Here is a 16,943-nt window from a genome sequence, read left to right as displayed (position 1 = left end):
ATGATATTTGCCAACAATGGAGTCAATAAAATGGATAAAAAGGAAATTTGTCAAACATAAGAGGGCTCTCTAAGGTCTCTTAAAAACATTCTCTGTATTCGAGTACTTAAACGTCCTCTTCGAAGGCTTCTTTGTACGAACTCGAATCTCTTGGTGCCACAATGGATGATTCGAATCCATACGTGGGAGCACAATATATAGTTTAGCTGCCAGTTTATTTATCATTGAATGGAATTTGCCCAACCAATATCGATCGGTCTCCCTATCCCCTATCGACAAAAAAAAGTTAATTTTATCATCAATTCACTATGCAATAACAGATTAAAAAATATATATGTTTGGGTATACAAACGTACAAAGACATGCTACAAAATCGTGCGTATATGGCATTGAGGTAACTTACCATGCACCAATGCTAAAAAGGTGAGCCTCTGACGGAAACTAAGACCACCACCAACGCAATAATGTAGAAACAAGAAAATGAATGAAATCATACTTCATAAAAATAAAAAGACGGCTTGCTGTCTTATTCTTATCCAAAATAAGATTATAGGCATATAGAATTCCCTGATCGATAAAAAAAAAACAATTCATCTTTGTTCGTCAAGATTTAATCTATTTAATCATATCACACGCACATGATCAAAAGAAATCCAATGGTCCCATGTCAAGAATAATTATATCATGCGCCAAACAACTATTACAATTTAATCTTAAAATTATTTGATCAATTGTCTCTTCAGAGACATCCGATAAAATTAAAACGATACAAGAAATCATCGTCCTTTGATCAATCCGTCAAAATTAGCAACATTAATCCAAGTTGAAATCCAATCACCCAATAGATTAATGATTTGTGCCAGCCAGCCAGCCACCAATCCACTACAAATTCAACCCCCCCCTCATCAATTTTTATTATTACTTAATTGTATTCATTCAATTTTTTTTACAATTGGCTTACCCACTCACTCTGTCATCGTAAACCATTTTAAATTTCTTTCCACGCCGGAAACTACAAGTTGATTTACAAGGCCTGTAGAATGCGATTTAATTTAGACTTATGTGTACAGCAGAAACAAACATTAAGATACTAATAAAACAGTAATCCTATCCATCTCAAATTCTTGGGAATTCAATTTTAAAACTAAAATGAATGGGGTCATGGTTGAAATCAGAAACAGAAATTCAAATTATCTTTTATCACCACAATGAATCCAACACCAAGTTTCCAGTTGAAACTTCAAACACTTGCTACTCCTTCACACAGCACCATAATCTATTCAAACTTCACTACCCAAAGTTCCCGAAATACCCTCAAAGATCACCCAATTCCTCGTGTTATAGGCACCAAGTGTGTTTAAAGTCGACACAACACGCAGTAGGACCTGAGCAGTACTACTAATAAACCAAACGATGCTGATAGCAGATAAGATTTCCCCAACTATATGAGGAAATCTTTCTACTCTGTTGAGGAAAATCCTCTATTCTGTTGAGAAAAATTCTTCCTCCTAATATCAGAGCCGAAGCAAGCTCTCTTCTCGCTGCTGACTCATCACTGTTGCTTCTCCACATCCGACGGCAAAAGAAAAAGCTTTCTATTACTGCTTTTCCGTTGTCAAGCTGTCGATGCCAAAAATCGCTTTTCCGTTGTCAAGCTGTCGATGCCAAAAATCTTTCCTCCTCGACGAACGACAACTGTCTTCTCCACTGCCACTCTGCGCCAACGTCCATTCCCTTCTGTGGCGTCTCTAGTGCTGCGCTCACGAGCACTGCCTCACCTTTCCTCCTCTGTTGTAGCTTTATTCTCTATTGTAGCATCACTGCAGCTTCCTCCTCTGTTGTACCTCTATTGCAGCTTCCTCCTCTGCTGCACCTTTGCTGTAGCTTCCTCCTCTGCTATAGCATCGCAGCAACAGCAATAACAGCAGTAGTGATCTACTCTTGCCCTACTTATAAAGCCTCTGGCTCGTAAACTGTTTGCTTTGCATCAATCCAAGATTGGTATCCTTGACAGGAGCACCATCTTACAAGGACATGATAGCAGATAAGATTTTCCCAACTATATGAGGAAATCTTTTTACTCTGTTGAGGGAAATCCTCTATTAAGATTGTAAAAATGAGATACAAATGCAGATGAGCATCAACACAAGCAAGCATGAGAGTTAACACAACGTATCAATGGTGCAGAACGAATGCAAAAAGACCCACCCCCGATGCAGATGCAGATGCAGATGCAGATGCAGCATCAACACGATGCAAGCATGAGAGTTAACACAACGTATCAATGGTGCAGAATGAATGTAAAAAGACCCACCCCGATGCTGGATGCAGAAGCAGATGCAACATCAACACAAGCAAGCATGAGAGTTGACACAACATATCAATGATGCAGCACGAATGTAAAAAGACCCACCCCGATGCTGGATGCAGAAGCAGATGCAGCGTCAACACAAACAAGCATAAGTATTGGCACTCACAAGGCAAATTCCAAAGAAATATGCCACAGAACATGCAGCACATGAAAGGTGGCACCCACTTTGCACTTTGCTGACGCTAACAACCGAGAAAAGGAATTTGTATTCTAACAAACAAAAATCAAAACTTCAATGAACTGAAGGTTAGACCACATAAAGAAATACACTCCTACTACATCTAGAAAGGCAAAACAGAACAGAATTGTTGCATATGAGTAGAACACTTCACATGCAAAAGCTCCCAAATTACATAGGAAAAAAAAGCACCTTCTTTTTGCATTTTTCACAATCATGATTATTAGCATACAGCATGACATTCCAAAGCATGACTCTATGAGATATATATATTACATACATCAAAGCCAATAACAGAATCATCCTAAGGGAAGAGTCATAACAGAGTTGCTTAATTTCTGCCGATTGTAAACTTGGTTCGATAATGCATATTTTAATTTATGTACAATAAGTACATTACATTTTTATACCAGAACAATTAAGAACCAAATTTATACTGAATTTTCAGAAAGGCAATGGTCTAACCCCATCAATTGTGCAGAATTATTATTTCGAGGAATAAGTTGGCATACTCTTCTCAGAGATAGTAAATTACTTCCATTTGCTTTATTCTAAACCTGATAGTTTCAGGTTCACAAGAGCGCCAAAAGACATTCCATCCTAAATTGGCACAGCATTCATTCCATATATGTGTGAGAATATATGACCATCTAAGATAAGGGGGAAACCATGGCAAGTGATTCTTTACCTGCATAAATTGATGACAAGATGCCCAGTTCCCAATTCTTGCATTCAACCAAACAGGAAAGCATCCTAAACCTTGAGGCAAAAACCTTGATCCGGGTGAAACATTTTCATAGAAGAAGGAAACAAATAAAAGATGGAGAATGAAGCACTTCCAATAATGGGATGAAATCATATAAAACGGTCAAATAACACAGCAATTGTCAATATTAGAAGCACAAATTGACATAAAATGAAAGAAATAAGAAAAGAACATGTGAAATGTTGATTAGCAACAAGAAAAAGAATTTAGGAGAATGACCCAAACACAATACCTGAATGCTACTACCTTCCACCAGATCTGGGAGCATCTCCCTTTCCATCTAATTATTCTTTGCGGAACCTTTCTTCTCATCCTCGGCAGCCTTCTCGGCGTTCGATTCCTCCAACTCGTTGATCCAGAGGTCGGCGAACTCGCAGTCCTTGTAGCGCTCGAACCAAGGCCCGCCGGAGGTGTAGTGGATGGCCTTGGGCGCGGTGTTGTCGGGATCGGCGGGGTCGACCTTGTTGTGCCCGACGAGGAAGTTCCATACGAAGGGGATCTCGCCGATCTCGGCATCGTCGAGCCACATGAAGCGGTGGAGGAAGGCGCCGGACTGGGTGCTAACGGCGTCGGGGGTGAGGGCGGCGACGTTCTTGCTGTGGGCGCAGTTATAGAGGACGAGGGAGGACCAGTTTTTGCGGGGGTAAACGGTCTGGACGGCGCCGTCCATCTTGGTGGTCTCGGAAGGGGCGTAGTCGTGGTGGACGCACATGACGGCGAAGCTGGGGTCACGGAGGGCGAAGAGAGCGGCGGGGTCGTGCAGGAAGAGGAAGTCGCAGTCGACGAAGAGGGCCCAGCCGCGGTGGCCGGCGAGGTAGGGGGTGAGGAAGCGGGTGAAGGAGAACTCGGTGCTCTCGGTGGGGCCGCGGGGTCGCCAATAGAGGCAGGCGGCGCGGAGGTCGGCCTGTCGGATGGGGTGGACGGACAGGGGCACGGAGGAGCGGCGGAGGAGAGAGCGGCGGCAGACCTGGTAGGCCACGTCCTCACGGGGGTCGTAACCGATGAACACACAGAAGGGCTCCTCTCCGGCCACGTCGGGGAACTCGGAGCCCATGCTTGCCGAGGTAAACGAGGAAACCAAATGAAGAAGACCGAGGGACACCCACCGACAAGTGTGGGAAATGAGTAGCAGTAGTAGCAAGTGGGAGGAGGCTGAAACGAAGAAGACCGAGGGACACCCACCGACAAGTTTGTTGCGGTTTACGACAGCCGTGGGTAGTCGGCAAGGAAGATGGGCCCCACGCGGAGAACCGCGTGGTAACGTTGATTTGCGTATTGGTATTGGACGACCATACAGTCCATTTCCTTTCCCTTCCCTGATATCAATCGTCGATTTTGATTTGATAAAATCTGTTCTTTAATATTATATTATATTATATTATATTATATTATATTATATATATATATATATATATATATATATATATATATATATATATATTTCCCTAGAAGAGAAGACAGTTTCAGAGAGACCGACCCTGTCATAACATAAAAGGAGAAGTTACAAACAACATACAGAGATCTCACTAGTCTTGATCAGGGGACGGCGGAGATTCTTTCTGACACAATTACAGATAAATAGGAGAAGCAAACATCACCCGCATTTTTAGCAGCGAAATCACAAAACGGAACAGTGTTTAGAGAGTCGAGTCAAGATGTACTAGTGAAATAGGCAGTGACAGCTTTGAGCCTCCCGTTCAATATATTCTTCTCAACCTACAAAAAGGGAATATAATTAGGCAAAATCACTGCCTGTCTGTCTTACTAATTCAAAATGGCACTTTTGTTGTAGCAAAAGAAGAGGAAACAAAAAAAAAACACGAAACAATTGAAGGCCATCATACCAGAAAACATCATAATTTCTCCGGCTTTTTAAGGATTCGAATTTGTGAGAAATAGGTAAATTTGGTTGGATGATGGTGTCTTGAATATTATTAATCTCATCTTATTAAGATCCATAATCTACCTGTCTTGGCTTATTTATTAAACATTAACACGGGGAGATGGGGTATGGATAAAAACATGAGCATACCTCAATTCCTGACATTATATCATATAATGCAACAGGATATGGCAATAATATAGTTACCATACATCAATAACCAAGAAAATCAGAATATGACTTCATAAGCATTTCAAAAAAGTATTAAATGACAATTAATCAGAAGATGAGAGTATGGCTGTCATAAGCATTTTGAAGTGTATCAGAATTAAGAATTAAGAGGCCAGAGAAAGTGGAATGATGTTCATTTATCACTAATATCTTCCAGATTTATCTACAACTCTTCCAAACTCAACATTTAAAATAAACTGCTTATAATCTGTTTATTTCCCCTCATGTTCATACATCATCTTCCCTTTATTTCGGAAATGATAAAATAATAAATAATAAATGTTGAATATGGGTAAAAAAATGACCTACATCAAAAACATACAGGAGTACCATGTTTCCCTATCATGAATAGACTCAAATTATGTAAGGACATTGTAACAAAAAATGATCTACAGAAAAGAGAGAGAGAGAGAGAGAGAGAGAGAGAGAGAGAGAGAGAGAGAGAGAGAGTAGTACCATATTCTCCTATCAAGAATAACCTCAAATCATGTGGGCACATTTTGGCCATTCTGGAATTAATGCTTCTTTAGAAGAAACATCTATAATGTCATTATAAGGAAAAACTGAACTACGAATTAATGAAACCAACATCCCACGAGTTGCCTGACCTATCTTAGAATGCCACCCTTCATTGTAATAAATATAGAAACAAAGAACAGTAGGTCATTTTATTGAACTTAAGACCCAAGTTCAATAAAGCTAAAAAAGCTTACTTGTCCTATGTCAAATTATAGAGTGATAACAGAGTATCACATAGGTTTGAGATTCGGTACATCAAGTTCTATTTCTCAATTCAACTATTTTGTGGAAGGACTTTTAAATACCACCTTGATTTAATACATTGTCACGCTAGAGTAAGCACTAATACTATTAAAGTGCATGGTGCAGCAACATCCAGTTGATGATTTATTGGATTAATTTTTTCTCTTAAGAATAGAATGCCCAGTCAATTGCTTTCTGGATTCCTATGACAGATAGTGACATATCCAGATGAGGCTGCAAATAAGAGAAGCAATCAGCTCTTGAAAATGCAATTATTATGTTGATTTCGAATAACAAAGGTGACTCTTTTTGCTTGTCTCTTTTAGTCATGATCTGGATTAAGTCTTTTCCTAGTTCCTGACTCTGTTGCAACAACTAATAATCAGAATACCAATTCCACAATCATAATTTTGAAAGTTGTCAATTTGTTTAGTCATAAAATTTTCATATTTGTCATTCTTGCTTCGGTAATAGCTTACCATGGAACCTGTTCTCTATCAGTTACCCAACCTCATCTCCTCGTTAACATAAAAAGTTGGAAACTTGCTGCCTCTGCAAGCTGGCAATCTAAACCAACATTTAAACTAAACCATCAAACTAGTGATCCAACCAATCAAGTAAAAAATTTAATGAGTTTTAAATCAGATTTAGATCTACTTAATATGATCTATTTAAGAAGTAAAATCCTAAAATGTGATGTAAATCCACATGGCTTGCTTTCATGTTTGCTTGCATCCAAGGCCTATTTAAAAGTGTCCTAAGGGCAAAACAATATAAGTGAAATATAGCTTAAAAAACCATATATTAGCTTCTTTTATCCTAACAAAGGTTCAGTCTATTCTGCAACCAAACATAAGTTAACAAAAATATCAAAGATAATTATCAACTGCAGGATATTTTTTTCCTCTTAATTCAACAATATTACTCCCTCCTGTTCTCTCTTTTATCTGAAATGTATTATCTTCTATCCTTTTCTACAACCTTGACATCAACAAAATCAGCCCACTTATAAATGTCGATACACTTCCCCTAACTGTGGCAACCAACGTCTGAGTTGGTCACTCCCTCACTCATATCCAGAGATGAAAATGCTAACAATCTGGAATGTTGAGAGTTCCTACATTCCAAATTCTAGTTCTTTAGAGCAACAAAGAATTACAATTAGGCATCCACTACTGAGTTCTACATCTGAACTTTTACACGGATAGCTATCAAAATAAAATAAAAATATTATTCATTATGTTTGAATTAATTATATATGCACATTTTGTTTTATAAAAAAAATCCCATTGTGTCAACAAAAGGCATACATTGTTTGTTATCATTCAAATAAATGCCAAAAGACTGCAGATTTTAAATGAAATATACCTCAAGTGTCCAAGGAGGATCGACTGATAAAGAAAGCTCTGCCAATTGGTTGAAGTCAACATTCCGAGGAAGATATATTACTACTTTGGAGGCAATCCTGCTTGCAATTTTGAAGAGATGGTACCTGATATATTAATAAAAGAAAATAAAATTCATTGATGGTTTACAAATCAGTAAAGAACTATAATTGCATAATAAGTGAAAAAAGAAAACAAACCCATCATGAGGCTTAAGCATGGATCTGATATCATAAGTTTGCACTTTTGCATAATCTGGTCCACCCCAAGGAGGTGATAGAAACACGGAGTCTCCCTACATCAGAATACAATAGACAATGCAGTGTATTAGTTGAATAACTAGATGCAGATTACATCCTTCATAAGTAGAGTCACAATTTTGTAAAGTGGTGGATTCTTATATGGTTCCGTATCTTAGTACTCGTAAATTAGTTCGGATGCATCAAAATCATTTCATTTATGTAACAAAGCCTATGTTCTCTTTTATTAGTTCTTCACATTTCACAATTGAGTCACTTTTCCAAAGTTTGATATGGTTGGCAACTAGTCAAAACTATAGGTCTTTGTCAATCTGTCATATCTTCCATCCAATCTCCTTCACTTTCATTTATGTTCCATATCTAAATTGTTTACACGAAAAGGTTCTGACATGACCAATAGATAAAAAGGTGGTTATTCCATTTATGTTTTCACTTGGGCAGGACATTTCAAGCTAACCTATGTATGTATCATGTACCTGAAAGGCAAGAACCAAATACAAGGTTCCTACCAATGTTGGTTACAAAAGCATAGAGGCTTTTATTATGACTCAAACCACTTGACACCTAGGTTGTAGAGGGCCAATGCTACCATGATCCAAGGTTTTCTGTCATATTCTAATCATAAGCCGATGCAACTTATGTGCTAAAATAGTTTGCAAATATATTGTGTGTAGAAATCCTCTAGTGACAATTTCTAATCTCTCTTCCCATATCAAATGACTCAGAAAGACCCAATCTTCCCATTGTTGCTCTTCTCCTTTGATTACTCTCGGGTTATCACTACCTTTTCAAAAACCGAATCTTATCTACCAAATGGCCTGCATAATAAAACAATTAGAGGAGAAATATAATTAAAGATGCTTGAAGACACAGAAAATAGGGTTTATCAAAGTACTGAAGTATCAGAAAAAGTGAGAGAACTAACCTCGTCGAGTATCAAAACACTTTTATCATATTTTATATTATCGTATTCAACATCAGAGAAAAAGTTCTACTAGAACAGCAAATCAACCAAAAGAGAAAATGAGAAGGCCTTTGGTCATCTTTATAACCATCACTCAAAGCAAACTGCTGAGCTGTCTAAGCAGCCAAGCTAATAAAATGTTTGCAGAGCTCAGTAGCTCTAAATCCTAGAGGATTTCTCAGTGATTAAACCTTAACAAGAAATACATGAGAAAATATAGGATACTGGAAATTTTGTAATTTAGACAAAACTTGAATTTCTTCTCTTATGTTGAATAAGTTATAATCATTATTCTCTTCTATAAGTTGAATATAACTCCTTAAACACAAAGAAGTGATGATTAGCAAAGAACCAAAGGGTCTTGAACCCAAAATCTGCATGTAGTTGATTATTGATGCTATTTTAACTACATATAACAATTTTAGAATGAAAAGAAAACCATGAGCTGTTGGTGCCATTTGTGCTACAGATAACAATTTTAGAATGAATAGTTCATTAATTAGGCAAAACATTCTGCTCATTTATCAAAAGGAAGCCTATTATGTTTATCTGTCATGCAGATTGTACCTTCATGTAAGCTGCCATCTTAAAAAAATCACCTTGAACAAAGTCTATTTTGTCACGAACTCCATAAATAGTAGAATTATGATATGCGAACTCAACCTTTTGAGGATCAATGTCAATGGCAATAACATAATTACTCCTGAAATAAAATGGATACCCACAATCAAGATTTTGAAAATGAAAAATCATATTTTAAATTACATTCAAAGGAGGGACAACAAATACATACAATACAACTTATATAAACAGATTTTCATAAATGACAAAACTGCATCACATGTAACTTCTATGCTAACTTAACCTGTTTCTAGAATCAAGAAGCATCCTCCAAGGGGGGCAATGATATTGGCAACATTATCCCACAAATAAGGTAGTAAATGCACACTGGCAGTAACCAGGGCAATAAGCCCTAGTCAAAATAAGTTTGCACCACTGCATAATCCATTTTTATTAGCAAGGCTGCATGCCAGATTTAGTTGAGAGTCTGCTGAGGGAAAGCTTTGAATTCGTACTACGTGAAAAAGATTGAGCTCCAACAATCATCTAACATAGACTGATAGACCATAGCATTGCTAGCTGGGTCATTTGGACACTGGGGGCTGGGTCTATCCTCATATTAAGAGGCATATGCATCTTTGTTAAGCAGTGAATGTTACTTCATAGCTCCTACCATCACTGAATTTGTTTTTCTTATACGTCCAACAGAACTGTGATGTTAGGAAGACGTGTGATAAACTTGACCTCCAATCGAAGAGAAAAGCAATCAGCTTTAAGGAATTAATTTTTCTTATTCACAGGATCAAACTCATTGATTATAGATAAGTTAGCCAAGCCAGTCATTTATTATGGATAACCTCAATTATGTTGAAGCTTTTATGTGTTTATGAAATACCAGAGAAAAGAACACCTACTATCAAGCTAATAAGAGAAAGAAATAATCAGATTTTTTTCTTTCATCAAAGGGATAGTTCTGATACATAATGCAGAAAATCACTATGGAAATAAAATGCAGAAGATAACTACTGAAATAACATTACTTACGCACTTTATGGCAAATTGGATAGCATTTCCACCAACTCCAGCAAAACAATCAATCACAACACCACCACCACAACGGTTTGCATGATGTCTTGCAATGGGCTCCGGTGTGACAGAAAACCATCCTTCTTCATCCAACTTTATGCCACTATCATATCGGGTAAATAGTGAATATCTCTGGCACCAATACTTGAAAGTACTGGCAGAGACACCTTCATAAACTCCTGGCGATTTAGGCTCTACAATGAAACAGAAGTAGAATCAAAGTTACGACCTCACAACTATGGCTAAATGCCTTAAAAAAAATTTAGAAACGGAATGGTCTCATGCTCTGCACTAAATCCTATAAAGCATCTTAAAGCTCTACACTGAATTATAAACAGATCTTGTTTAGACACAAACATGAAACATTATTAACATTTCAGAGCTACCAATGCTCAGTGATCGTTTTCAAAACAATTCCATGAGATTTTTTTTTGTTGGTGTTATGACTATGGTATGTTAATTCTTTTCTTTCTTCCTTATTTGATAAAGCTCCCTCCCAGTTCTCTAATTATGATCAGAACAGACCTGATAACAAGTACAATTTTATCAATTTATAATAACCAACTACTTGGTCTACCCAGTATGCACAAATGAAAAGGTTTTCTGAAACGTAAAGTCACCCTCTTTTACCCATTCTTCAATTCATAAAACATTTCTTGGGAGGTATACCAAAGAAAAAGAAGACACGTTTCAGTGAGTATCCAGTCCGTTCAAAAGCCACAAAAGAATTTGCCAACAGTATCTAACAAATGTAAATATATTTGTACTTTAAGTTTCCATCTCGAGGTGAGCCTGGGTACAACGGCAAAGTTGCTCCATTGCAAACCAGGAAATCAGAGTTCGAGTCTAGAAAACAATTTCTCTAAATATAGAGGTAAAGTTGAGTACAATGACCCTTCCCAAACCCCACATTGGTGGGAGCCTCGTTTACTGGGATGACCCCTTTCGCCTTTTACGTTCGTATCTCATCTTATTACAAGTTTAAAGTAACTTGAAAGAAACCAAAAGCAACCACATGCATAAGACATGGAACTCCATATCGAAAGACATGAAAAGGTCAAAAAGAATATAAGAGAAAGCTTGTGGAACCACTACAAACAAGAACATTTCACTCAATACACCAATAATTCTATGTAATTTGTAATGTTCCTTTAACATATATTTATAAAACACCAGATGTAAGGTGCAATTCTCCACAAAGAAGTTGCAAGAATCCTAAAATAACTCCCAGCATATTTTTAGTGACTCTAGGACTTCATTACACATTTCTTTAGCCAAAAATAGGACCACAGGTTACCAACACCAAACTGTTGAAAGCTACCAGATACCAATACCCATGACCTAGCATTTGCACTTTGACTAAAACAAGTAAAATCCATGAATTTATTGAAGAAAAATCTCTCGGTACCAGACAAACAAACACTTTCTCTCTCACCAATTTGAATATTCATTTCTCTACCTTAGGTCATTTCGAACTTGAGCATCAAAGAGGTCATGCCGAGAACACCTCCAGAACTAGTTTTATAAGAATTGGACATCGCATCTGAGATCAATTTAGATGAGTCTTCCTGAAGTTCAGGCTTGGTAAGTGGGCTAGGTTGGATTAGATTCAGCTTATTAAACTAATGACCAAATCTGGCCTCATCAATATACAAATTGAACTGTGAAGCAAATGGAAAATGAGAATGTGATAACCACTAATAGGAACTAAATCATATTGATTAAGTGATGCATCTAATAATTCCTCTCAACATGTCCAACTCATCTTAAGCCTTTTTTTTGTGATTTTATCCTTACTAGATACTACACCTACCCCACAAATGCAAACATTTTGTCTCATCTAACCCCATATATACCTCTTGTCATCCTGATCTTGACCTTAATTAAAAAGAGAACTGCAAAAGAATAAGTTACTATATCTAGCATTTGCATATCTTTTTACATAATTTTGTTCACCTGATTTTTGCCTTCTTGCTCTCCTCTTCTTTTTGCCATTAAGAGACACATAATTATTGCCCAGCTCATCTGTCATAGAGCCTTCATTTCCTTCTCCAACATAACCTATCTCATCTGATGAAGTGATCAAACTGCCATAAAATCATATCAACATGAAATTAAAATGACTGTCTTGAGAACAAAACAAATACTTCAACAAAGAGAGAGCATTCATATTTTTCAGTGTACCAGTTTTGTATGGGAATTTCAAGTGATGCCTCATCGTGAGTGACTTTCTCTGCTTGTTTATCCAAAGTTTCAAGCTCATCTGTTTCAGAGATCACAAGTACCAGCTTTGTATTAGTCCTCTACACTTTTCAGAACTGAAACTTTTACTGAAGTTTAACCATTTATGGTAGCTAACATCTAATGTGAGGATCAAAAGAAGCTGTAGGGAGAAGATTGTATAGTGCAACCTCTGGTATTGTCATTGATGCATGTAGGATGGTCTGAAAATAGATACTCTGAAACTTCTTTGGCATTGGTGATCGTGTTGAAACTTTCAGAGCCACGATTTATACCAAGACAATTAACATAGTTGCTTTTATCAGAGGAATCTGATAACATCTGATCTATAACAATTTCGTTTTCCAGGAGTGGATCACTTTCAGCTTGTATTACATTTGCATCCTGATGTCTGTCAGTATCACAATCAATCTCAAAGCCTGAATGCTGTTCAGCTGCATCAGCAGACAAGCCATTAGAAGTAGATTGGTTGGATGCCAGATACGCGAATCCCGGAGGAGCGTACCAAGTTGTCTCCTGTGTTATGGAGTCGTAAAAGTAGTTTCTCCGATAATAATCATCCCATAATACCCTCCAGTCACCAACTTCCAAGCATACAGAAGTATTATCAGACTCCTGCAAGATCACTCGAAGAACAAGTGAGAAGGCTCAACAGAGCATTGCAGAGCCACAGATCTAGTCAATCAAAAATATTTTTCTCTTTTGTACTTGTAAAATCAAATGGTATAGGAGAGAACCTGTTTGTTAGGCAACTCCAAATAATGTCCAGAGCTCAACTCTTCCGAAACATCTTGTGTAAAACTTCCAGTATCTAAATTCTTATTATGGTCTAAAATTTTAACATCTACATTGCCACCAGATGTTTGAAATTCATCAACCACATGTTCCAATGTGATTATTTCATCACAATCTTGACTTTCACCAACCTCACTAGTGGTTACAGCAGTTTCGCATACAAACTGTGCATCAAAGTGCACACTGCTACTAGGACTTTCCTCTAAATCATCAAGATTAGAAGCTACCCATTCTGTACTATTGATGGAAACAGGTAAAATTGTGCCATCACGAAGAACCTTTTCAACTTTAGAAATGCCAGGATCTTGTTCCTCTACATCATTATGAGCATACTTAGATTTCACCAGCATTCCCTTTCTCTTCGCTGAAGTAGACACCTTTCTCTACAATGGATAAACAGGTTAATATAACGCAAACACCAAATAAATAAAAGATGGAAAGCTCATACCATTAGAAAATCCAAAGTTCACGCAAACTGGATTATTGAACTTCAGTGGGCACTTACCTGCTTATTTGTCTTGAAAGAAACTGGGAGTCCAAGAGCAGCCATACTCTGAGCTAGTTCCGTATCTTCCATCAAATAACAATCTGGAAGGTCCAACAATAGGGATGGTCAAATTTTAAACTAACTCAGAAGTTCTAAAAAGGTAAATGAAAATTTGCAAAGTAAAGGTCTATATACAGTGGCAATTTAGTAGATACAGAAAAGCTAGTAGAGACACATTTTTAATGAGCAACAGTATAAAAGTTCAGAAATTTGAAAAAGAACATGAAAGTGAAAAAAAAAAAAGACAAATTTAAAATTAGCCAAAGTACATGAAAGTATAGAAGTTCAGAATTTTTACAATCTGTTTCCTGCTTGCTGCTTATGCTGGCGTCACAAGTGATAGTAGATCTCTGCAACATCCACAAGTTACATAGTAAGAGAAAATCCATTATCTAATAAATATAAGTCCAGCAACTAAATAACTGGAAATGTTGTATTAAACAACTGTTTATAGGACATTGGCATAAGATAAGTATTTAGAAGATAAACTAATTTGAAATAAAGAAAGAATTTTACCAGCTTAAAATTCAGGACAAGATACAGTAAACTTATTTACAAGTTTCCCAGGAACTAGATTCAGACCTCAAAGAGAGAAGCAAATTTCAATAGAAAATATGCATCTCGTATGCTTATTTCTTCGACAAGTTAGATCTTCGATACCCACGAGGACGGGTAGTTAGTTGTGTCCAATTTGTCAATGTGTATAGGATGGGAACAGGACTAGCTAAAACAGCGGAGCAAATAAGATGGTTCAACCGGACATGAACAATAAGAGCTTGCAGATAAACCTCGACGGCTCCAACACAGTAATATATAAATGTTAAGTCCAACCTCTTCCTTTGAGATTGATTTGAATACCCAAAAATCTCTCCAAGGTCTCGATGATTTGACTTTGTAAGAGAAGGAAATACGCCTCCAGAATGCATCTTCCTCGATTGTCCTCCTCACGCATCAAAGTGTCAACCACAGACCGCCATTTAGGAAGGGGCATTCTAATCTAGTCAAGAGACTATTAAGCCATGTATGCTAAACTCCGAACTCAGCGTAGTCAACAGACCAAGATCGTCATGCACCATGTGCAGATGATGCATCATTAGCTCTCAAATAAAGCTTAAGTTCCAACAACTTGGAAGAAAACCGACTCGATCCTAACTAAGAAAGAAATCCTACATAGGAAAACAAAAGATAGTTACCCTGGATTCGCTTTCTTCACCTTCTTCTTCTTCTTCTTCTTCTTCCAGGCTACCAATGCGATCAGAGACCTCCAAGTCGCTAACCCTAGCGTCATCCCTGTCCAGTTAAGACCCCAGCAAAGAGAACAAAACTCAAAAACCCTAAAAGCAAAGAAGAAAAGAGCGATTTCTGTGAAATCAAGAGGATGACGCTGATCATGATGATGAATCGACTCACGAGAGGTAGACAGTCGAGACGGATAACAGGGCGCCCAGGGTTCGGATAGCCGGGCCATCATCCACTTCGGTCTCGGCGGCTGCCATGCGATCGATGAATGGAGAATCCGAGCCTCGAAGAGAATATATAGTATGCCGTCTGTCGGTGGAAAAGAAGGATAAGACAGCGAGAGCCGCGCCGCGGCGAGAGTTACGGAAGCGCCACCGACTCGAGTACTAAAACCCGCCTCCCGTAGCTTCTGCGAGCTGCAAGAAACGAGGTTTAGTTTTTCTTTGGAAATTTTTATTGGTTTTCTTGAGACCACCGATTAAATTTAGATTAATTTATCCAGAAAAATCATCCATAATTAGGTTTTCCCTTTATATTAATCTTTTTAAAATTATTATATGGTTCATAAGATTTGAATATGGATGTACTCAAATTCATCCAAAAAAGAAAAATATTAGAATTACTGTTTATCCATATGTGCTTGCCATACTAAAACAAAATTATTTGGGATGAGTCAGACAAACTTATAAAATCATACAAAAACTAAAACGTGTTATGTCAAATATAAAATTTCACCAAACTATCTATTGTACGAGATGTTGCTGAATGTTACAAGTTAAAAAACAAAATATAGGTTTGTGATAGTCTGGCTTGGGTTATGGGTTTAGGGATATCAAGGTCTATCATACTGAATCGTACCTCTCGATACGGGCGGTACGTACCAATCCGATAGACCAACGATACACGGACCGTCTGGTACCGGTCTATACTGTAACAGTGCACTGTAGCACTGTACTGTAGCACTATAGCAGTGCTACAGTGCTTGGTGAACCTGAGTGTACCGTTCGGTACACCGTACCATACCGGTACCGAGCCCAAGTCGAAATACCGATACAATACGATATTGCAAACCTTGCTTTGTATTATATTTTTCTATCGATAACACTTATTTTTATTGGTAAAAAATAATAATTAAAAAAATATTCGAGTTATGTCTTTTGTGTTGGACATTAGAAAGATGTGCTGTGATGGAGATAATGAATGACATGTAAAAGAAAGGTCTTTTTTTTTTTTTTCAGTTATACTAATTTTGAACTCCACTATACATAACAAGTGTGATACATTTATTTATTTATTAAATAAATATATTATGATATTTATTTACCTTGAATTGAAACTCGAAAGAAAACATATTATTAGAAAAAAAAAAAGGTCTTTTCACTCAGGACATTATTTAAGGTAAAAACAATTTTAGCTTTTACTGTTGTTGGTTGGGACTTCTTTCTTAGGCTACATGCTATTATTCTATTCTCTATCATGAATGATGTGCAATCTATTAAGATGTTCTTGAGGTAAAAACAATTCATGTATAGTCTAATCCTCAAGTTGCTATAGGGTTTCACATTGGTAAATGTTGGATGCTACTCTCTATCATGAATGTTGGATGCTACTTTATTTTCATCATGTCACACATTTTGAGATCCAAAATCCAACTCAACTCATTCTATAGAAACAC

At 37.3% G+C, this 16,943-nt stretch overlaps 2 protein-coding genes across 3 annotated transcripts; both read right to left on the bottom strand.

Moving 5' to 3' along the window:
* Positions 1–17: 17 nt before the first annotated feature.
* Positions 18–4,485, bottom strand: LOC135605109 (protein CDI-like). Its single transcript, XM_065094815.1, has 2 exons — positions 3,548–4,485; positions 18–269 (listed from the first exon to the last, which is right to left on the bottom strand). The coding sequence occupies exon 1, from the start codon at positions 4,367–4,369 to the stop codon at positions 3,596–3,598; it is 774 nt and encodes a 257-aa protein (XP_064950887.1). The 5' UTR covers positions 4,370–4,485; the 3' UTR covers positions 18–269; positions 3,548–3,595.
* Positions 4,486–4,776: 291 nt separating this feature from the next.
* On the bottom strand, positions 4,777–15,690 carry LOC135605108 (uncharacterized). 2 transcript variants are annotated; one of them, XM_065094813.1, is made up of 13 exons: positions 15,440–15,689; positions 15,223–15,319; positions 14,328–14,379; positions 13,988–14,070; positions 13,425–13,865; positions 12,858–13,302; positions 12,631–12,709; positions 12,403–12,533; positions 10,409–10,640; positions 9,367–9,502; positions 7,776–7,870; positions 7,559–7,682; positions 4,777–5,031 (listed from the first exon to the last, which is right to left on the bottom strand). In XM_065094813.1, the coding sequence occupies exons 1-13, from the start codon at positions 15,523–15,525 to the stop codon at positions 4,966–4,968; spliced, it is 2,067 nt and encodes a 688-aa protein (XP_064950885.1). In that variant the 5' UTR covers positions 15,526–15,689; the 3' UTR covers positions 4,777–4,965. The 2 variants fall into 2 exon arrangements, with proteins under 2 accessions (XP_064950885.1, XP_064950886.1); XM_065094814.1 differs by lacking the exons at positions 4,777–5,031; positions 7,559–7,682; positions 7,776–7,870 and having other exon boundaries at positions 9,414–9,502; positions 10,405–10,640; positions 15,440–15,690.
* Positions 15,691–16,943: the final 1,253 nt, after the last annotated feature.

Source organism: Musa acuminata, chromosome BXJ2-2 (genome assembly GCF_036884655.1).
Source record: "Musa acuminata AAA Group cultivar baxijiao chromosome BXJ2-2, Cavendish_Baxijiao_AAA, whole genome shotgun sequence".
NCBI lineage: Eukaryota > Viridiplantae > Streptophyta > Magnoliopsida > Zingiberales > Musaceae > Musa > Musa acuminata.
The sequence above is the reverse complement of the archived record's forward strand: the minus strand, read 5'-3'. Positions and strand labels throughout refer to the sequence as shown.